The following is a 21912-nucleotide window of genomic DNA, read 5'->3' as shown; positions in this document are numbered from 1 at the left end:
AAGGCAAGGATTTTCTTGCTCACCTAGTCACAGGAGATGAAATGTGGGTTCGTCACTTTACCCCAGAGAGCAAACAAAACTCCATGACCTGGAAACATCCACAGTCTCCTGCGAGCAAGCAAAAAATTCAAAACTGTTCCCACTGTCCAAAAAGTCATGGTCACAGTGTTCTGGGATTGCCAAGGTATTCTCTGTTGGTGGACTTCTTGCTGAAGGTAGGAATAATCAATGCAGAGCTTTACTGTGGAATGTTGGACAAACTGAAAGCCAACTTTTGATGCAAACGACCAACCTTTGCTGGATTAAAAACAAACAGTACTGAACTTAGACACCCATTTACTCCATAACATATATCGTAGTTATTCAGTACTTTTTTTTTCTTCATTCTGCCATACTGTACAAATTAAACAACAGAGGACTAAGTACTGATCCCTGTGGTACACCACCACTGGTCTTCTCCTGGACTCAACTCCTCCATAAACCACTCTTTGATATGTCCATCAGCTTCCCTCTAATCTAAATCACCAGATTTGTATCCATCCCTATTTGCTCCAATGTATGCAATGCAAATACTTTTGCAAAGTCTGGTAATTATTTCAGATGATTTAGTTTAGTGCCTGTGTGCTTGTCACAGTTATAATTTGTGCTCTGAAGATGGTGGGTAAAAACCAGAAAAATATTAGTCATTATCATCATGCCATGCTTGTCAAGGATTTAGGCCTAGAGTTGCTTGTTCCGGCCTTAGAAGTCATCGTTGAATCTCTTAAGAGGATGTCCTGGTTTTCTTTTTCCCAATGGTTTGTAATTTAAGGCTTGTTTTGGTAATCTTTCTGTTTTCAGTCTTTCAACGTTTTCCGTCTATTCATGTTTATATTTTTTAATTTTTTCTATTACTGATTCCTGGTTTAATTCTTTCATAATTTCTTCATTGCTTTTTGTGATTAAATAGAGTATACTTTGCAGTTTTTCTCATAAACATCATTTCAGCTGTTATTAATCTGTGTTTGTCTTTTTGTTTTATTGTCCAGATTTCACTTCCATACAATAGGACTGGTAGGGTTTTCGCAATTTTGTTAAATATTTTGCAATTTTTAGGTCTATATCTTTTTCATATGTAATCATACATCCTAGTAGTTAAATGAATTCACCTGTTCTAAAATCTTGTTATCTTATCCTTTAAAGGCCATTGTTTTTGATTTTTCTGTTAATATTATCATTCCATAATCTTTGGCTATCTCATTTAAATTTAAAATATCTTTCTGCAAGTTATCTTCAGAATTTGCAATTATTATTTGGTCATCGGCAAAAAGGAGAGTGTTTAAGATCACAGTAGGAGAAAGTTTAATACCCTGATGAAAATTTTTATTTCATTTAGATAAATATTAAAAAGAGTTGCTCAAAGGGGGGACATCCATGTTGGACTCCTTGGTTTATCTCTCTCATATATGATAGCACATGATTTAATCTTATTTGTATTTCATTATTTTCATATATACTTATGAAAGCTTTTAGAATATTATTTGGTATTTGTCTTTCTTTTAATATATTAAATAAAATGCTTCTTTTAACTTTGTCAAATGCTTTTTCAAAGTCAATATGTCTTTCTAAATTGTATTCTCTTCTTTCTCTATTATTAATTTTAGGCAAAAGGCCAGGTCTATACATGATTGCTCTTTTCTAAATCCATTCTGTACTTTTAAAATAAAGTTTTCAGAATATTTTATTAGTTTGTTATTTAAAATTCTGCTATATATTTTGTAACAGGAATTTAGTATACTTATACCTCTATAATTTTTAGGATCAAATCTACTATCTTTTTTAAAGAAGGGATCATAATTGCTTTTTTTACTAGTTGAATAGATGGTAATTAGTTTAAGGAATTAACAACACATATAAAGTATATTAATTAAAGGTAACTTTAATGAATAACTTCTATATTTCGGCAACGTCACATTGCCATCTTCAGGAACATAAAGATATGGTATGTGCACTCAGGAACTAACAAAGCAAATGAGGAAGAAAGCAAGAAACTAATATTGTTCCTAAAGTCCTAATGGTGCCCTCTTGTGGGCTAATTTGGTAGTCTTGGCAGTTGGGCTGAAGTTCTCATAATGAAAGTCTCCCAAATTTGGGGCAGTTTCATGCACCCAAATTTGTTGAGGTTAGGAACGTTTTTTAGAGCTGCTGAAGATTCTTTGAATAATCTTTCGTATTTAAACTTGCTGCGATGAATTATTTTTGTTTTCTTCCAACGAATTTTATGGTGGGTATCTAAGGCATGGTCTGCCAGCCCAGAGTGGCTGTACTGGTGAAACCGGATGTAGTCTTGGTGTTCTGAAATCCTGATATTTGTTGTTCTGCCTGTTTGGCAGAACAACATTTATGTTATACATTATACGTCAGTTATGTCTAACCAACGTATAAGTCTTGCTACTAAAATAGTTGAATAGATTTTATTTAAAAATAATAGGAGTCTTTCTTTGAACCTTATTCCTGCATACTTATACAATCCTGAGCCTAACCCATCCCCTCCAGGTGATTTTCCATTTCTTGTTTCTTTCAGGCTGATTTCTAATTCTTCTTTAGTTATTTCCTTTTCATTTTCATTAAATGTTTGCTAGTTATCTTTTTTAAAACATTTATCTATTCACAATTCATACAGAAATTCCTCTAATTTATTCTGTGTTTAATTTTATGTTTTCTTTAGTATCTGTACTTAAATTTGTGTTTCAAAATCTTATATACATTGGGTCTTATTTTCTATGAATTATGTTTTAAATTAGAAACAAATTTGTTTCATGATTCTCTATGTCTTTTTCTGACTTCTCTTTTAGCTATGGCTCTTGTTCTTTTATATTCTATTTCATATTCTAATCTTTTACTGCTTAATCATTTATGACATGCTTCTTTTGTCATTTGGATTATTTCATTGACTGTATTGTCCCATATCTTCATTTTTGTTTTTTTCTTTTTATTGAATTTTTTGGTCTTTCCTAAGCCTTTCATTTGTTGCTGTATTTAGTATCATTTTTATATTAAGCCATTCTATTTCTTCATTTCATTTTATCTAAATATTAGTAAATTCTTTATTCATGTAGCCATTGTATATTTAATAATCTCATTTCATAAACAAATGCTTTAAATTTTCTTTCTGTTCTTGTTATTTGTAGCCATTTAGGTGGTAATCTTAATTTTATTTTAATGATGAGGTGATCACTACTTATTTCATATCCTCTGTGAAATCTAAGATCTAAAGAGAACTTTGATGTCTTTTCACTTAAGATAAAATAATCTAATATTGATTTCCATCCTCTTGATGCCCAAGTATACTTATGTATGTCTTTATGTTTATAGAAAGAATTCATTATTTTAAGGTTATTATAAACTACAAAGTCAATCAATTTTTTACCATTCCTGCCTAGAGTATGTTCTCCATATATTTCTATATTATTATTAATTTTTGTGTTTCTAATTTTGTATTTAAGTCTCCTGCTAATTTTTCATAATCATTTTTATTTATTATATATATATATTTTGTCAGCATTAAGTCCGTTTCTGTTTAATATTGTGATGGAGGTGGTAACAGAGGAGGTGAGAGAAGATGCACCTTGGACAATGTTGTATGCAGATGACATCTTGCTGTGTGTAGATTCAAGAGAAGAAGCGGAAACTAAACTGGAAAGATGGAGAAAAGTACTTGAAGAGAGAGGTATGAGACTGAGCAGAAGACAGAGTATTTGTGTTGCGCAGTGGGCGGTGGCCAGGAGACAGACCTGGAGCTGGAAGGAAATGTCATCAGGAAGGTGAGAGACTTTAGATACTTAGGTTCGACAGTGGAAGAAGATGGAGGAGATGAGAAGGAAGTGGGATGCAGGATACAAGCAGGTTGGAGGAACTGGAGTGTTATGCGATAAGAGGTTGCCGATCAATCTGAAAGGCAAAATTTATAGGACAGTAGTGAGGCCAGCTATGACATATGCTATAGAAACTGTGGCCCTGAGGAAAAATAACATTAGCAGGATGGAAGTAGCAGAGATGAGAATGCTTAGGTGGATGTGCGGTGTGACCAGAAAGGATCATCTGAGAAATGACTATGTCAGGGGAACAGTGAAAGTTACGAACTTAGGAGCGAAAATACAGGAGGCAAGGTTGAGATGGTTTGGTCATGTGATGAGGAGGGAGGACGAATATGTGGGAAGAAGGGTCATGCAGATGGATGTGCAAGGAAGGCGGAAGCGTGGGTGGCCAAAGAAGAGATGGAGGGAGCTGGTAGAAGAGGACTTGAAGATGAAGAACTTGGATGTGGTGACAGCCCAAGACAGGAAGGTGTGGAGGAGACTCATAACAAACAGTGACTCCACTTAAGTGGGAGAAGCTGCAGAAGAAGAAGAAGAAGATATATATATATTTTGTAACCGATTATAAAATTCAATATTATCCTCTTCTCTTCCTTCTTCTGGGGCACATAAACCAATTATCATAAAAAACCTTTTGGAAGACCCTGTAACCTCTAGAGAGCGCATCCCCTGGGTGGTGGATAGGGGAGCCCACCATATATATATATATATATATATATATGTGTGTGTGTGTGTGGTCCAAAATATTGAATAAGGATTTGAGGACTAACAGAGCCATAAGGAGCAATCATCTTGATTGTAGTGGCACTCTGATGGTCCCCTAGCTGGATCTATCCTTTTTTTCCCTCTACTTTAAGGAAGATCCACTCACTTGAATCTTTCCTATAAGGCCTTATCAGCCAATTCTTCTTATTTTATGACGCTTATGCTATTAGAGTACTCGAGATCTATGGAGGTCTTTCCATTTCTGGCCTATATCTATTTCCCCTGTATAAACTACTCTACTATAATTCTACTATAATCTAAATTTGAAAGAAGGCTAGTTCAGAAGCCCTAAGATAGCAGCCCTACCACTGGACTATTTATTGTCAGGCTAGTCACCTGACATGGAGAATATTATTCTACTTTTAAGCCAACAGAGAAAGGTAATCAGAATGAATCTATGGAAAAAATATTAATAAGTTCAATAAATTTATTTTTTTCTCTCTTGTTGTTGTTTATTCATGAAGCATTATCATGAATAATCAACAACACCTAAGCCTTTCAAGTATGTAATCCAATGAATCATTGATTGGATATTCTAAATCTTCCCTGATGACCACATCCTCTTCTCTTTTACCTGTTGTCTCTTCCAGCAACACTATAATTATCATTACATACTTCTATATTATGAAGATCATTCTTAAGCTAAGACTCAGAAATTCCCACAATATGTGGTGAAATTTTTCCAGTTAATAATTTAAACCACATGAGCTTATTCTTTAAAGTTCATATATTAGCAATAAGAACATAATACAATTCAAGATAGAGGTTTAATGATGATTTATCTCTAATATTAATATAAACATACTTCCTATTATTAATTAAAATATCCTTCACATTTATATCTGCAATAATAAATTTCCTTTGGTGCCATTTCAGTCTTTTAGAGCAGCGCTTTCTAAACTGTGGGCTGCAGTCCCCTTGGTGGCCATTAGTTCTGTTGAGGGGAGCCATGAAATAATGATAACAAATTTAAAATGGGTTAAGACTAAGTAGATATTTTTTTATCTTAAAAGAAACATATTTAATTTTTATTATTTCTTTTTTGTTATTTTTTATATTTTAATGGAAAAAAATCACACATTGGTGTTAGTTCATTCACAAATTTTGCTTCCTGCGTATTTCGGCACTTAATGAATATTAGTAAATATATGCTTATTCATATGTTTCATTTCAAAGGTATTGATAAGAAACACAAAAAAGCAAACGCAAAATCTTGCACTCATTTAAAACGGTCAAGTTTTTTGAGTTTTAAATTAATGTTTCATTGCTAGTGCACGCATTGCTAGGTGTGAGTGATGCGCAGGAAAGAAATTTGCTTGGAGTGCAGGGCGACTGCGCTGATAACACAGATCACATGCATCAGAACTATAAACGCTGGGGATTCCCTTATTCACATAATTCACTAATTTCATCTTGTCAGTCTGTGGTGTGCTGGTATCAGTATGTGGTGCTATTATTTGATCTATTCTATGTTAAAAATTTAACCCTGAAATGGATAATCATTTTACATTTCATGTGCTTGTACTGCAAACGTACAATAACAATATATCTATCTATATAAAAATATAAGATAACGTGTCATGTCAAATGTGTATGTAAGATGCTAAAAATGTAATATTTGCATTGTCTGTATTACGATTTTTTTTTTCCCGATGGAGGCAGTGAAATATTTTAATTTTTTCAAAGGGGCCTTTGACATCCATAAGTTTGGGAAGCTCTGTTTTAGAGAATTTATGGCATTACTCAACTCAATTGATCCATCGGTACTTAGATGCCAATGCCACCAAACCAATTCTGATTATTAACTGATTCCATAAATTAATAAAGCTACAACAAGGAGGCAAAGGTTAGACCTTGGACTCCTTACTATCATATCAGAAATCAAAAATCAATTTTATCAAAATTTACCTTTTAATAGTTAATATAAGTGCAAAGTAACTCCAGTTTTAGATCATTTATTTCCACTAACATAAACACCTGACATTATCTTTCAACTTTTTTTTTTTTTAAATCTAATCTCAAGTAACACTGAAAGTGTAGTATAAGAGTTTTTAGATGCTTGGAATGAGTCTGATGGGCTTCTACATGCCTAATGGATCACAGATCAATGGATTTAGAGTTAGGTGTCTAAAGAAAGTTTTGCTCAGTAAGAGAACAGATGGGAAAAACTTCCTCCTAAAGCTATTAAGGAAGAAGGAAGTGAGCAAGCTCCCCAAAGGTAAATATGAGATTGAAAAAGATCACAGAATATCGAATAGTTGCTCTGGTCTTAAATCCAAATGAGATGATCATTAAAAGATTCAAGGGAGGTGTGCATTACTTGAACATTTATTCAAGTAAAATATACATTGCTTTGATGAATTAATTATTTTAAAAACACTTATTTCATCGTAATCATATTAAATATTGAAAGTGGCTAGGAAATTATAGTTATTTACAACATATGTGAATGATGTTGAAAAACTTGACATAGTAGAGCAATATAAAAAGTAAAATCTTTTATTGCACTGAAAAGATTTTGAATATGGTGCAAGAAAATAATGGTTAGTGTTATCAGTTGTTATTGGTTAGTGTTATCAAAGTTTATAATAGTATAAACTTTTAAACTATGTTTAAAAGTTTATTAAGTACATGCATATGCAGCCTGATGAAAGCAACTGATATGCTGCTATGTTAAAAGTATCACAGGGAAGGTAATACAATTTTTCATATTTCCTTCGTTAATGACTGGAAAAAAAAAGTAAACAATTTTAGCATGTGTGGCTATTGTTTTTCTTCATTTTATGTACATCAGCAGAAAGAGTGTTTCTGCTAATGAATATTCTCTCTACTTCTGGAACACAGGACTGTTTTTGTTTTATTTTTTTTTTCAGATTAAATAATCTTTCTTGATGAAGATGAATGAATGACTAAGAACAAACCTTAAACTAATAATTTAGTATGGAATTGATATAACAATTCTGTTCTGTATAGTCCACTCATTGGGAACAGTATTTCTTAGAATGTAATTTGTGATGAATTAGTGTGATGTTAATCTTGCATAATTTCTTATATAACTGGCCTATGTTCATCCCATTCCCAAGGGGTTAAATCCCTTCCATCAAGCTGCACAGCCCACTCTCTCTCATTTCAGTCATCTTCAAAGTAATGGAGAGAACACCCATTACTACTACACCACACTAAAGGCACCCAACTAATAAATGACTGCCAGTTTGGATTCTGCCACTGCTGATGAATAGAGGATCTGCTTACATGTTACCCATCTCTGAACAAATACCATGGAAAAGAATGGTGAATTTCAACTGGTTCCACTCAATGTCTTCAAGGCCTCAAACAGGATCTAGTACACAACCTATTAAGTAAGCTACCACATTTGGTCCTTCCCACAACAGAGTTGCCAGATTTTTGAATGGATGCACATTGTGTGTGTGATGGTGGACGGTTCCTTATCTAACTATGCAAATGATGGTGAGGTTCAACAAAGTTCTGTTCTCTCACCTCCATATATGAATGACCTCCAGCTGACTGCCAATCCAATAAATATAATGTCATACAAATCACCACAACTTACGGAGCATTAACTTCCACTACTCATAATTCAGATCTCCAGGCCATTCTTCACTCAGGTTCAAATAACCCTGTCAATTTCAATCCAGCAAAACACAGAGATGCCTTGTTCCCCAAAAGGTTATCTGTTTTATTCAAGGGATGCTTTACTTCCAAACAATTATTAACCTTATACAAATCACAAATCTGCCCAACTATTGAATATTGCTTACACATTTGGGTGCCCTAAATATATTTGACTCAGTACAGAAGACAATTAGGTTAATTGATGGCCCATCTCTTATCAATTCACTCTATCCACTTTAACACAGATGTTTGGCTTCTGCAGCATGCATCTTCTAGAAATATTTCCATGATAATTGTTCATATAAATTAGCATTGATAATTCCTCAACTATCCACTAAATTAACTGAAACAGATGCTACTACAGCTCAACTCCAAACTCACAGAACAAGGTTCTCCTCCTCTTCATTCATTCCTTTAACTGCCGTATTCTGAACCTCTCCCTCCTTATGTGTTCACTAAAGGATAGAATACACAGATCCTCAAACCACATGAATAAGTTTCTCATTTCCCAACTCAATACCCACCCATGGTGTTAATATGCTAATCAATGTCTTATGTATGGGAACAACATAAAAAATAAAACAAAATAAATAAAAGAAAATTAAAAAAGTAGTATGCTTAGTACCACAAAAGGAATACTTGTATAAGAAATCAAAGTCTCTGACATTACAGAAAGAGTAAAATATCTGAAGTGGCAATGGGCTGGGCATACTGCTTGAAGATGAGACCAATGATTGATAAGAGGCATTGGATTGGATTCCACAACACGAAAAGGACCACAACCTATTATTATTATTATTATTACATCACACCTCTGGGGAGTCCAAAGACTCATTGAGGGAGGACATCTACTCTACAACTTGTCTCACTACTCCACCAACCTTCATCATCTAACACCAATTACATCTACCACTGACTACCACCACTAGTACTTTCGCAGACAATCACAAACATCCATGCCCACGGTGGGATTCGAACCAGCAGCCTTTTGGATTGAAAATTATTATTATTATTATTGCATAGTCACACCCATGGAGTCCTGAGACTCATCATCGGAGACCCAAACTGTTAATATGATATCATACTGCTCCTTGAAACCATCTACAGACAAAGAATTCACAACTCTGGCAATCCATTTCATTCATTCACCACTCTCCAAGCAAAAATCTATTCCTCACATCTTCTCTAACCACACTGTTAGCCAACTTCTGAGAATAACCTCTTGTCCTGACTCCTCTAGTCAAGTGCTGAAATATTTCCTTTATATCAATCCTAAGAAATCCTTTAAATAGCTTAAATGTTTCCATCATATCCCCACCCCCATATTTTCACCCATCAATCAACTTTTGCAACCCACATAGGGAGTACTCCACAGACCACTTGCCTCTAGATTCTCTCCACTGCTTTCCTCATCCCCAAGAAACCTAGGTGACTAGAATTGAGCTTAGTAATCCAGATATGGCTGTATCAAGGCTTTATACAATGGAATTAATAGCTCCGTTAGTGTGTACTTCAATAACTAAGTAATCCTGTGAGCTACCCTAGCCATTTTAACAATATACACTTTAAAATTCAGCTCTCTATCTATTACCACCCCCACATCTCTGGCTTCAAAAATCCTGCAGTACAGTTCTCTCAATGTGATACACAGCTTGTAATCTTTTTTTATCCAAAAATACATAACTTTACATTTTTCCACATTAAATTGACATCCATTATGTTTTGCCAATACTGCAAACCTATTTAAATCAACCTGCAGGCTCTTCTACATCACCTTGATTAACTATTATTCTAACCAAGTTTGCATCATCAGCAAGCAACTGAATATCTCTCTTCAAATAATTTCCTGTATCATTTATGTACAAATTAAATAACAGTGGTCCAAGCATAGAGCCCTGTGGCACACCACTAGTCATCTGCCTTCTCCTTGATTCTGCTCCTATATATACTACTTTTTGGTATCTGTCCACCAGCCCAATCCATGTCATCAGTTTCATTTCCATCCCTGTTTGTTGCAGTTTGCGTAACAGAGTTCCGTGATATACCTGGCTGGCCGAGTGGTTAGTGAATCTGCTCTCCCGCCAAAAGGCTGCGGGTTTAAATCCCGCCGTGGGCAAGGATGTTTGCGATTGTCTGTGAAAACAGTGGTGATGGTTGGGAGTAGATGGAGCTGGTACAGATGATGAAGGTAGTTACGGTTAGTGGAGTGGTGAAGATGGAGAGTTGTAGAGCAGGTGTCTTCTCCCTCTATGTCTTTGGACTCCCTGGAAGTGATATGTAATAATAATACTGCCACACACCTTTGCAAAATCCAGCAGTATCATAGTGTACCCATTCCCTTTATCCAACAGTGTTGTCACTATTAAAAAAATTAGTGGATTACTGAGACATGACTAACCCTTCAAAAAACAACACTGTTCCTCAGAGTATCATATTCTGATCCACCCATTCCTGAATTCTCTTTCTGACCAACTTTTCCAGCATTTTTACCACCACTTCTGAGATACTAATTAGTCTATAATTTGCTATCACAGACTTTGTTCCTCCTTTATGCAAAGGAATTATTTTCCCCCTCCTTCCACTGTCTTGGGACTATGCCAGAGCTGAGATTTAAATTAAACAGTCTAGCAAAAAACAATGCCAGTTCCCCTGCACATTCTTGTAAAACACAAGATGATATCCCATCCAATCCCACTGATACATTTGCATTCAGATTCTACAATATTCTGTAGAATATTGTAGATCCTGGCAAATAAGTGAGCTTGTGCTCTTAGAGAATATAGAGACAAATGTAAGAAAGCAAAATACTGTGTAAAACTAGCTAAACAAAAGTCATGGGAGGACTTTGGCAAGAACGTAGAAAATAAATATCAAGAAGGTGGTAAGATATTCTGGAGGTTGTTGAAGAAGCTTAGAAATGGAAGAAATAGTGCTGTAAAAGGAGTTAAAGATGATAAAGGTGACATGAAAACAGGAGAAAAAATATCTTTGAAGTATGGAGTAAGTACTTCGAAAAATTGCTAAATAAAACAAGCAGTGATAGCACAGTGGTAAAAAACACTCACAGTCAGGAATACATATCCATACTTGAAGTAGAAAAAGTCATCAAAGGCTTGAAATGGGAAAGGCAACAAGAGGAGATGATATTTGACCAGAAATGCTGAAGTATGGTGGTATAAAAGTCTTACAGTGGCTGCACTGCATAGTTCAGAAGGTCTAGACAGAGGGATGAATTCCCGATGCTTGGAGTAGAGCTCTAATAGTACCCATATATAAAAAGGGAAATAAAACTGAATGTGAGAATTAAAGGTATTTCCCTACTGAGTGTTCCTGGCAAGATTTATGCAAGTATACTTCAGAAACAGTTGAGAAGAATTGTAGAAGAAAGCTTAGTGAAGAACAAGATAGATTCAGGCCAAATAGAGGCTGTCAGGATCAGATCTTCACTTTATGACAAATAGTTGAGAAAGCATGGGAATATCACAAAGATCTGTGTTTAAGTTTTGTCGATCTGGAAAAGGCATATGACAACGTGCCAAGAGAGAAGCTATTCAATATGCTACAGTTATATGGTGTCAATGGGGCATTATATCAAGCAATACTTGGTCTTTATTTGAGTTGTAAAGTCAGCAGTTAGAATTGAAGGAAGTACAGGAAGATGGTTTAATGTTAAATCTGGCATGTGACAAAGATATACATTATCCCCTCTGTTATTCATTATCTATACGGATTACATTATGAAGGAAAGTGGTATTAAACATGATATCAGAATTGGAGATGTTAATGTTAGCTCTTTGCTTTATGTGGACGATGTTATACTTCTAAATAAATCTGCTACAAGTTTGCAAGATTCCCTGACTAAATTGAATAACTGTTGTAATAGATATGGTATGAAGGTCAACAATAAAAAGACAAAGACAATGAAAATAGGTAGAATTGTTGAAAAGTCAACTGCATTGTAAACGGAGAACCTGTGGAACAATTAAAACATTTCAGCTACTTAGGCACGATTTTTAGTAAAGATGATAAATTAAATATGGAAATAGACAACAGAATCAACAAAGCTGGTATGGTAGGAAGTCAATGAAATCTACCTTATAGATATAAAATGATAAGCATTTTTATGTAGTGTTTTTGTGTCACGTTTTTTTGTCCAGCTTGGAACTTCTTTGGGAGATGGATCGAGTCCTTGACTCTTTATACCTTCATCTGATTTTAGCTTGTGTATGAGAGGATTATTGTGTGTAAATACCCACTCATTGTGAGCATTGTAAGGTGTGGGTATTGTAATTATTTTTATATAAAAAATTTGAGGAAAATAATACCTTTTTTTCTAAATAGAAAAATATTAAATGTTGCACTATTTTTATATAATACATTTTTTTTAATAGAAAAATATTAAACATTGCATTATTTTTATAAATATATAACACAAAGCTAATATTGAACAAAAATGGCTGTTTTCAAGTCTTAGCAAGTGAGGGCAACTCGGAAGTAGTGCAAGAAGTGACAACTCGCAGCAAAGATGGAGCAAGCTCCGAGCATTTGATCCAAAAATAACCACCTTACCAGCTCAGAGAACTGGCTTATCAGCATAGCCCCCCTAGTAAATTCATATAGAATATGAGAAATATTAGTCGGAACACTAAATTAGCTGTATACAAGACAGTGTTCAAACCAGTTTTAGCTTATGGATCTGAGTCAGAAGTAAAACTGCAGTCTCTAGTCTTCACCAAAGACTAGAGACTGCAGATATGAGTGCTGAAAAAGATTAGTTGCATGAAGAGATGGCATCAATGGCAATATCATATTAAAAATGAGGATATTAGGAAAGAACTTGACATTGTCAACATCCAGGAATGCATTAGCAGAGCTAATCTCAGGTGGTATGGTCATTAAACAGAATGGGCGAGGAAAGATTAGCATAACAAGTGTTCTCTGCCAGGTTAGCAGGAAAACGACCCAGAGGAAAACCAAGATATAGATGGATTGATACGGTACAATGTGCCTTAGACGACAGAAATATAAGATCTGATAATGATAATATCAGAGTCTTGACAAGTAACAGACTGATTTGGAGGAAAATTGTAGATAGAAAGTTAGTAATGATGTAAATTTTTCATGTAGTACTATCATATCCTATACACCCCTTGAGGGTACATGTCAGGAATTTGATGATGATGATTAGAAAAGTCCTGGGTTTGATTCTCGTTGTGATGAGGAGAATCCTTAGTTGGCCTTTTTCAATTGAAGGTGAGTTATCCGATCTCATATGAGGTAGTAGGATCCCCCCAACCTAGAAACGCAGGTTTTTCATCCCACGTAGACAAATCGGCCTTCAGAACACAAGCAATTTACAGAAAAAAAATGCTGTTATTTATTATCGTTTATTGGTGATGATGGGTGGTAGATGGCATTGATGTAGTAGAGTTGCAGAAGGAGAATTAAGTAGTAGCAGAGAGGATGAGTTGTATTTAGCAATGTAGAGTGAGTCCTTAGCTGATATGTAAGGAAAAGGAAGTCATTTTTCTTCTTTAGAAGAACTTGATATGACCAGGCATGGACTACTATCCACAAATTTGGTCTCCTGAGTTCAGAGTGGATAAAGAGACTGTAGAAAGGGTGCAAAGAAGAGTAACAAAGATGACATCCACATTACTGAATGTAGATTATGAGAACAGATTGAGAGTGAGTGAACTGTAGACATTAGTGAACATGAAAAAGAAAGGATAATATGATAGAGGTGCATAAACTAATGAAAGGATATTATAGGTTATCAACCGATGAAAATTTTCATTATATGGAAGGTGGGTGTCGTGACGTGTTCTCTTCATGTTCGAATCCGCCATCTTGTTACAAGTCACTTTCATAAAAAAAACAACTAATTGTAAATTGATCACCAATCCAAGGGTAGAGAAATTTCTATTATACTGCGCCACTCTATCCTTAGATTAGTCTATATAAAATAGCAGGATCAATTCATAGTTAGTTAGCAGTCTCCTCATTCATTCTGGCTGAGGTATTTTATTTTCCACTTGGGATTCCCGCAAGATTCGAATTTTTATGAACGGTGCAATAAAAAGGAATTCAGGCAAACACAATAATTAGATTAACAAAATAAAACATTTAATATAAGCTATATGACACATACATAAATTCTACCTCTAATTTTAAACAATAGAATAAAGTTAAATATTAGGTCAAGTCAATCACATTTGTTCAATCTTCCAAACATTACATACACTTTCTCAGTTTCTGAGTCACAAAATTCCTACACTTAATTAAATACAATAGAACTTCCCATCTGAATGGTTTCCACACAGTTCTCAGCTATGCTATACGCTTAAAGAACACCGCAGGCACTAATTGCTGTAAATATCTCTCAACAATTCTTATTTTCAAATTCTCATTCGCAAAGAATTTCCACAGTTAAAGTTAGGTTAAATGTAGCGTAACTAACATTCAATTCTTCATACATTGAAAATGATCAATATGTCAGTGCTTACCAGAAACAGTTCCTAGTACATCAATTACGTTGCGAATAACTTAAGAACACATTTATAAGACTTCTCCGCAGTTATAACTAAAACACTATTAATCACGCTTCACGACTATGGATATCAACTGTAAGGTACTTTGATTATCCTTGTTACCACTCATTAAATAATTAAACACTGTGCAGTTCTGCTTAGGGCGATTTAGAATTAAGTCGCAATTCTAGATTAACTGGGTTTAATCAGAATTCTTCACTGAACGTTCAGTTTCTTCATATTATCTGATTGCAGCATTAAATTCCTTTAATTATCACTGCTGACTTTACTTTCAGCTAACTATAAAATTCACTTCGTCTTTTTTCGCTTATAATTATTATCCCCTTTAACTTCTGCCCTTGAGAACTTTTTATTTACTTCCACCTCTCTAGTTTATACCCTTGCTTCCTTTCACTTCAAAATTTCCGTTCCAACTTCCTCTTGTTACCTCTATATAATTTTTTTTATTATCCTTGTCCTAGCTCACGCTCTGTTCCACTCGCGCTCGCTTCTTCATGCGTCTCCATGACAACAAATAAAATAATAAAATTGAGCTATTGCATAACTCTAAACTTCTATAACAGAAATAAATAGAGAATATTTACATTTCAATTAATACGCAGTTAAAATATCAAATACAAATTCTATAATATTAACATAGTAATAAATAAAATAACTTAATAATATTTAATACAGTATTTTCATTATTAATACATATATCTTTGATTAATTAATTTAATATTAGACAAAATTAAGGTAGTTATATGAATATTTAATTGTAAAATAAGTGATTTACATTAAATAATATTTACAAGTTTTGCCTATGTGATGGAAGATCATGTTGGATTCTGAAACAAATAATAATTACTTCAATCTCTATATAATCAGAATCCAACATGAGAAGCAGATAAGGGGGCATCTATAAAAGTTGTGTGTGGTTATGAGTGGAACAGCTTGCCTGTAGAAGTAGCGAGTGCATCTAGTGTGAATGAGTTTAAGAACAAGTAATTTGAGTAATTTAGATTATTCAAATTATTGCTTGAAGTCCTTTGAAGTCCGTTGAACTTCAAATTACTTCTTGAAGTCCCAGGAAAGAATAATAATAATTCTGCCATTGATGTCATCTGTTCACTCCACTAATTTTTTTAAGAATTTGTATACCAGCTTTGTTAATTCTGTTGCCTATTTCTATATTTAATTTGCTATCATTATTAAAAAAATGCGCCTTGAAACATTTTACTTGTTCCATAATTTCTAGCATTTGTCTTTTTACTGTTGATTTTTGTATACCAAATCTTTTACTGCAGATATTCAATTTAGTTAAGGAATCCAAACTCTTTTACTGGATTTATTTAAGGGTATAACATCATCTGCATAGAGTAAAGAGCTGAGATTAACATCTCCAATTTTGATATCACATTTAATGCCACTTTTCTTCATAATGGGATTCATGTAGATGAATAATAGTGGAGATGGTATGCACCTTTTTCCATCATCTGGATTTAATGCAATCTTCCTGTATCTCCTTTAATTCTCATCACCGACTTACATTTAAATGCAGGGTCCTTACTAAACATTGTTACCTTCATCAAGTTTATCTTGTACATGCTTCCCAAAAATCTTCCCATAACTTTGATTTAACTACTTTTGGAGAATTTTTCTACATGATTTGATACGTTTTGCTACATTTCCTGTATTCTCTAGGAAATAAAGTCTTAATGTGGTACCTGAATATGTCCCTAGAGTTGCAAGAACAAATAGGATGGTAGTGAAATGAATGTGCAATCTTATTAAGCAAATGATCCTCAAGATTATGTGGAATATCATGAGAATAAGAGAGAAGTAATGACACTTACAAATATCATAAGATATCAACACCCATATTTGTTCATATCTTGTGAAATTTGTGGTGCAAATTTCATAAATATTTTTATAATAAAAGCAAAAAAAAATTCTCTTATGATTTATTATTACTACTACTGCAATTTTTTAAAAAAAATTATTTGCTTACAGTGATAACTGCACGGGCATTATTGTCAGGAAAATCCATGCCCTCACTAACTTTCCCTCTATATACTGCTAAGAGTAAGGCACCACTCTGATGACTAATCTCATTTAAGAAGTCTAGTAGAAACAGCAAAGAACTATCATTGAAAACATTTTTGATATCACTAAAACAGTTCACAAATAAAATCTTACACATAAAATTTGCAGCTGTACAGACTTTGTGAAAATGTGTCTGAAGTGGAATGAATATAACATGTAGTAAAGCAGGCAGAGAAACATACAAAACCCCACCCAACATGAACATATTAAAGAAAAGACACTTTTAAATAAATGTATACATTTCAGTACAATAATAACAGCAAATCTCCCATGTCTTATTCTTTCTAGTGTCGTGTGTATTACAATAATTGAAAATTTTGGTTGCATAAAATATCTTAGCATGTCAACATGTAGATTATTCTGTATTAATTTTTTTACTGCATCTTCTGGCATTTAAAAATAATAATTATTTTTACGGCTATTATAGCCTGCTTTTTTTTTTTTTAAATAAGAATATTTAAAAATAAGATTTCTTACTTCTCATCACCAAACATGATTGATACCATGATGCAACTAAGCCTCCACCACCTACTTTCTTTTCCAGAATTCAGAAACCATTCATTATCTTTGAGGATTTGCAAGTGTGTCACAGTCCAAAATATTTTAGAGTACATATTCTGATCACATAAGAGGTAATTCTCTACACTCTAAGATCAATAAAGATCCTATAAAAAGTCAACTTAATAAGCTTAATAACTATTAGGTAAAACATCCATACACCAACAAATTGTTAAACTCAGAACTGACCATGCAAGACACTCCAGAATATATGGAACACCATGGCTATACAAAAGTAATTGTCCACTTAGGCCTAATATGATTTCCATAGGCAGTCCCTATGGAAATCACAAGGTCTCAAGATTCCCATCAAATCTTCTCCATCCTGTCATTTGCCACTCAGCTTCTGAGTGGCGAATGAGACAGGACGGAGCTAAGACATCGCATCCCTTTACACAAATATTTCACATACTGAAAAAATAGGCATTCCAGCCCAAGATTTTCCAGCAGACATAGTGGACCTATTCTAATTTACAATGACATCAGAATACTTTACATGGAAAGAATAGCTATGATAGTGGTGAACCTACAGTAATTCCTCTCACAAGTGGGAGGAACTGCTATGGGTTCACCACTATCACCTAACCTAGCAAATTTTTATCTGGAACATCTTGAAGAAAGAATCCTTGCTCTTGTCCCCAAACCATCTATTTGAGTATGATACATGGATGACATATTTGCATTACGGAATCATACAGAGCCAGCACTCCATTCATTTTTACAAAGCACACATGATTTGTTCTTCTGAGAGGTTGCTCAAAAAGGAATTGTAGACCATTAAATAATAGCTCTACTAAATGGATTCAACCCAAGAATAGCATAATAAAATAATTAACTCCACTCCGAGACAATATCCGAGAGAAGTAGAACTCCAGGGCACACCATCTATTAAAGCTTAAGGGTTTAATAGGAATATTATGTTGGAGGTTTAATGGAACATTTACAGCACTAGGAAAGGATTGAAAACTAATTTTAATGCTTCCAATGGTTCATCTCAGTCACTGAGACATCTTCAGATATTAGAAATAATTTTTGTAACACACAAAGACAACATAATACTAAATGAAACACATGGTGACTCTAAAGTCCTATCTAGGTGGTGCAACCTCTCTGGTCATTTGTAGGTGGCCTAGGACGTAAAGTGGGACCACTAACAATTATTGTTTCCCAAATTTTGGGGAAGTTTCATACATCCATATTTATTTAAATTCAATTGATTTCTGAGTGCCACTGCAGATTTTAAAAACAGTCTTTCGTTTTTAAATTTACTATGGTGGAGCATGGTGGTTTTCTTCCAGGAGATCCTATGAGTTGTATCCAATACATGGTCTGCAAGGCCAGATTGACCACATCATGACTGCAGATGTATGATTTGTGTTCTTATAAATGGAGGGTCGCTGATCTACCTTCTGTCTGAAGTCAACTTGCAGGAAAACAGCAAACTTTATATACTCCATATACTGAAAGAGCAGGGAGCGCATCTTTGGTGGAACGGATAAGGGTAGCAAGTTTGTGGTGTACAACCTCTAAAAAGTACAACCTCTGCACATCTTTTAAAAGATGTGCAGAGGTTGTACTTTTTTTTTTTTTTATTAAAGACCTGTCTTTCTTTCTTTCTTTCTTTTTTTTTTTTTTTTGTGTGTGTGTGTGGAACATCAATCTATAAACATATTTCTAAACAACAAGGTCACAACTAGCTCATCGAACTGCACAAATCAGGCCTGGCACAGGATGGAACTGAAAACACAAATCATAGGATCCAATAGAAAACACAATATGAAAGACTATTTATTCAAAGAAAGTACTGAAGCTCTGCTTCATAGACCAAACCTTAATTCTAATGACTGCCTTATCCTCCCAAAAGTTTGGGAAATTGTTTTACTCAATTATGTTATGATTATTAAGAGAGACCTTCAGGAAGTCAGGGACTCATCGACGGAGGCCACATACTAAACACACCATTAAAGATGCTATTCATTTTACACCATTTACCTCGGTAACCCATAATGCAAAGAACATTTCCTTTCAGACAATGCATACTGCTATGCAATATATACTGTCTGAAGGGTCATTACCCAGACGGGTTTCAACCTTTGCATTGTTATTAGTGAAACATAAACTAAGGAAGATACTAAGGTTAGGTCAATGCTTCCATATTCTTCTTCTTAAGAATCTTCTGTTCTCAAGATGGGTTGAGTCCACATGGATAAGAGCCTTCGACCCAAAGGTTCAGAATATGAACATGGTATGAGGAAAAATTAGAAGGCATCATCTTCTTCTTTTAATCCTTTTTATAGCCACTTTGGCTATAGGTTTCTCCCAATTCTCTCCATTTGTTTCTATCCTGAGTTGGTACCTAAGAGTTCCAAATGTTTTTCTTATATCATCTGACTATCTTTTTTTCAGGTCTTCCAGCTGATCTTTTACCTTCATATGGCCGCCACTCCAGTAAACTTTTGTACATCTATTGTTCTTGAATCTTGCGATGTGTCCTGCCCATTTCCATTTCTTTTGAAGTATGTTTTCTCCAATATCTAAAAATTTTGTTTTAGCTCTTATTTCTTCCTTTCTGATTTTATCCGTGAGTCTTATGTTTAGCAGACATCTTTCCATTCTTCTTTCTGTTTTTTGAATTTTATCTATTATTTCCTTTTTGACTGGCAAGGTTTCTGCTCCATATGTCATAACAGGCAAGCAATACACACTGATTGAACAGTCTTGCTTAATTCTCAGGTTTTATTTTGCTGTTTAAAAATTGCTAAAATTTTCCAAAAGCTGCCAATCCCATTCCTATTCTTCTTTTCACTTCTTCCATGACCAATTGTTTCTTCATTATTAACAATTTTCCTAAGTATACATATGCAACTACTATTTCAATTACTTTATTGTTTACCTTAATGTTGTGTCTTTCATTGTATCCTTTTTGGTGTGTCATGATATTGGTTTTATCAGTTTCATTTTGGTTTTTTAATGTCTAATCCAATTTTTAGTGATATGGTTATTAGATCTTCTATCATTTCATTTAAGTCTTTCATATGGTTTGCAATAATAAGAATATCATGAGCAAATCTTAGGTTATTTAATTTAATTCCATTAATATTGACTCCTTTATTGGACCATTCTAAATTACATATCATATGTTCCAGTGTTAATGTGCAGAGTTTGGGAGAAATGGTGTCTCCTTGCCTTATTCCTTGATTTATGTGAAAATTTTCACTTATTTCATTTTATTATGTTAATAAATTGTTTTCAATGCCATAATCTCTAAGAGCTTCAATTATTGATGATGTTTTTATGCAATCAAAAGAATTTTTAAAATCTATGAAGGGGAAGTTTGCATTCATTACATTTTTCAATAAGCAGGCTTATTGATTGAATATGATCTACTGTATGGAAGTTCTTTCTGAAACCAGCTTGTTGAGAAGGTTATATTGAATCAACTTTTATTTCTAATCTATTGGTTATAATTATAGTGAAATGCTTAAAAATGTGGGAAATAAAACTAATACATCAGTAGTTTTTATGTATCAATTAACATTATTATTATTATTCAGGCCTCCATGGAGTGAAAAGACTCATCGTGGGAGGTCCCCTTCTAGGAAACACAAAGTCTATCACAATACTGCTTAAACTCATTGACCATTCTCACTCTCACCACTCTATCAGGCACTGCATTCCATGGTTCAACCACCTTCCATGCAAAGAAACCACTCCTCACCCTTTTGCTCACAGTTTCCATTTGTAACTTCCAGGGGCCCTTGTCATCACTCCTTCCTGCTGTTCAACCACGTGAAAGAACTCCCCAGTGTCAACCCTGTAACCACCTCTCAACAGTTTAAAAGTCTCAATCATATCACCTCTCCTTCTTCTATCCATCAAACTCAGCAGTCCACATTCCCTCAGCCGATCCTCATAACCAAAATTGTACAGTCCTGAAACCATCTTTGTCATCCGTCTTTGTACCATTTCCACAGTTAATTTATCCCCTTCAAATCCTGGGGACCAAATCTGAGAACAATAGTATAAGTGTGGTCTGATCAGGGACTTACACAATGGAATGATAACTCTTTTATCTCTGCAGGTCAGCGTCCTTCTCATTATTGCAGCAATCTTCTGTGTTACCTTCACCACCTTTGCAATATGTCCCCTAAATTTCAGGTTTCTATCAATCATCATCCCCAGATCTGTTGTCTCCCCTACTTCCTCCAGTATAGCTCCTCCCATAGAGTATGCAATGTCCAATCGATGTGTCCCAAACCTCAAGACCTTACATTTTGCTGCATTAAACCGACACCTACATTCATTTGCCCATCTGTCTAGCTTATTCAAATCCTCTTGCAGGACTACCACATCTGCACTATTACTAATAACCCTAATCAGCTTCACATCATCTACAAACAACTGAATATCCCCTTGCAATTCACTGACAATGTCATTGATATAAAGGTTAAACAATATAGGTC

General features: G+C 34.3%; 1 protein-coding gene across 1 annotated transcript in view; it reads right to left on the bottom strand.

Annotated features, from left to right (window-relative positions):
* LOC150107826 (Fanconi anemia group J protein homolog) overlaps positions 1-21912 on the bottom strand; it is a 463872-nt gene that overhangs the window by 69249 nt on the left and 372711 nt on the right. Inside the window, exon 22 of the mRNA XM_090391581.1 lies at positions 16797-16909. Within this exon, the coding sequence (XP_090247707.1) occupies positions 16797-16909 (113 nt within the window). The remainder of the gene's footprint in view (positions 1-16796; positions 16910-21912) is intronic.

Source organism: Typopeltis vanoorti, chromosome 4 (assembly GCF_054136105.1).
Source record: "Typopeltis vanoorti isolate ZY-2024b chromosome 4, IOZ_Tvanoo_1.0, whole genome shotgun sequence".
Lineage (NCBI taxonomy): Eukaryota > Metazoa > Arthropoda > Arachnida > Uropygi > Thelyphonidae > Typopeltis > Typopeltis vanoorti.
Note: the sequence above shows the minus strand (reverse complement) of the source record. Positions and strands in the feature narration are given on the sequence as shown.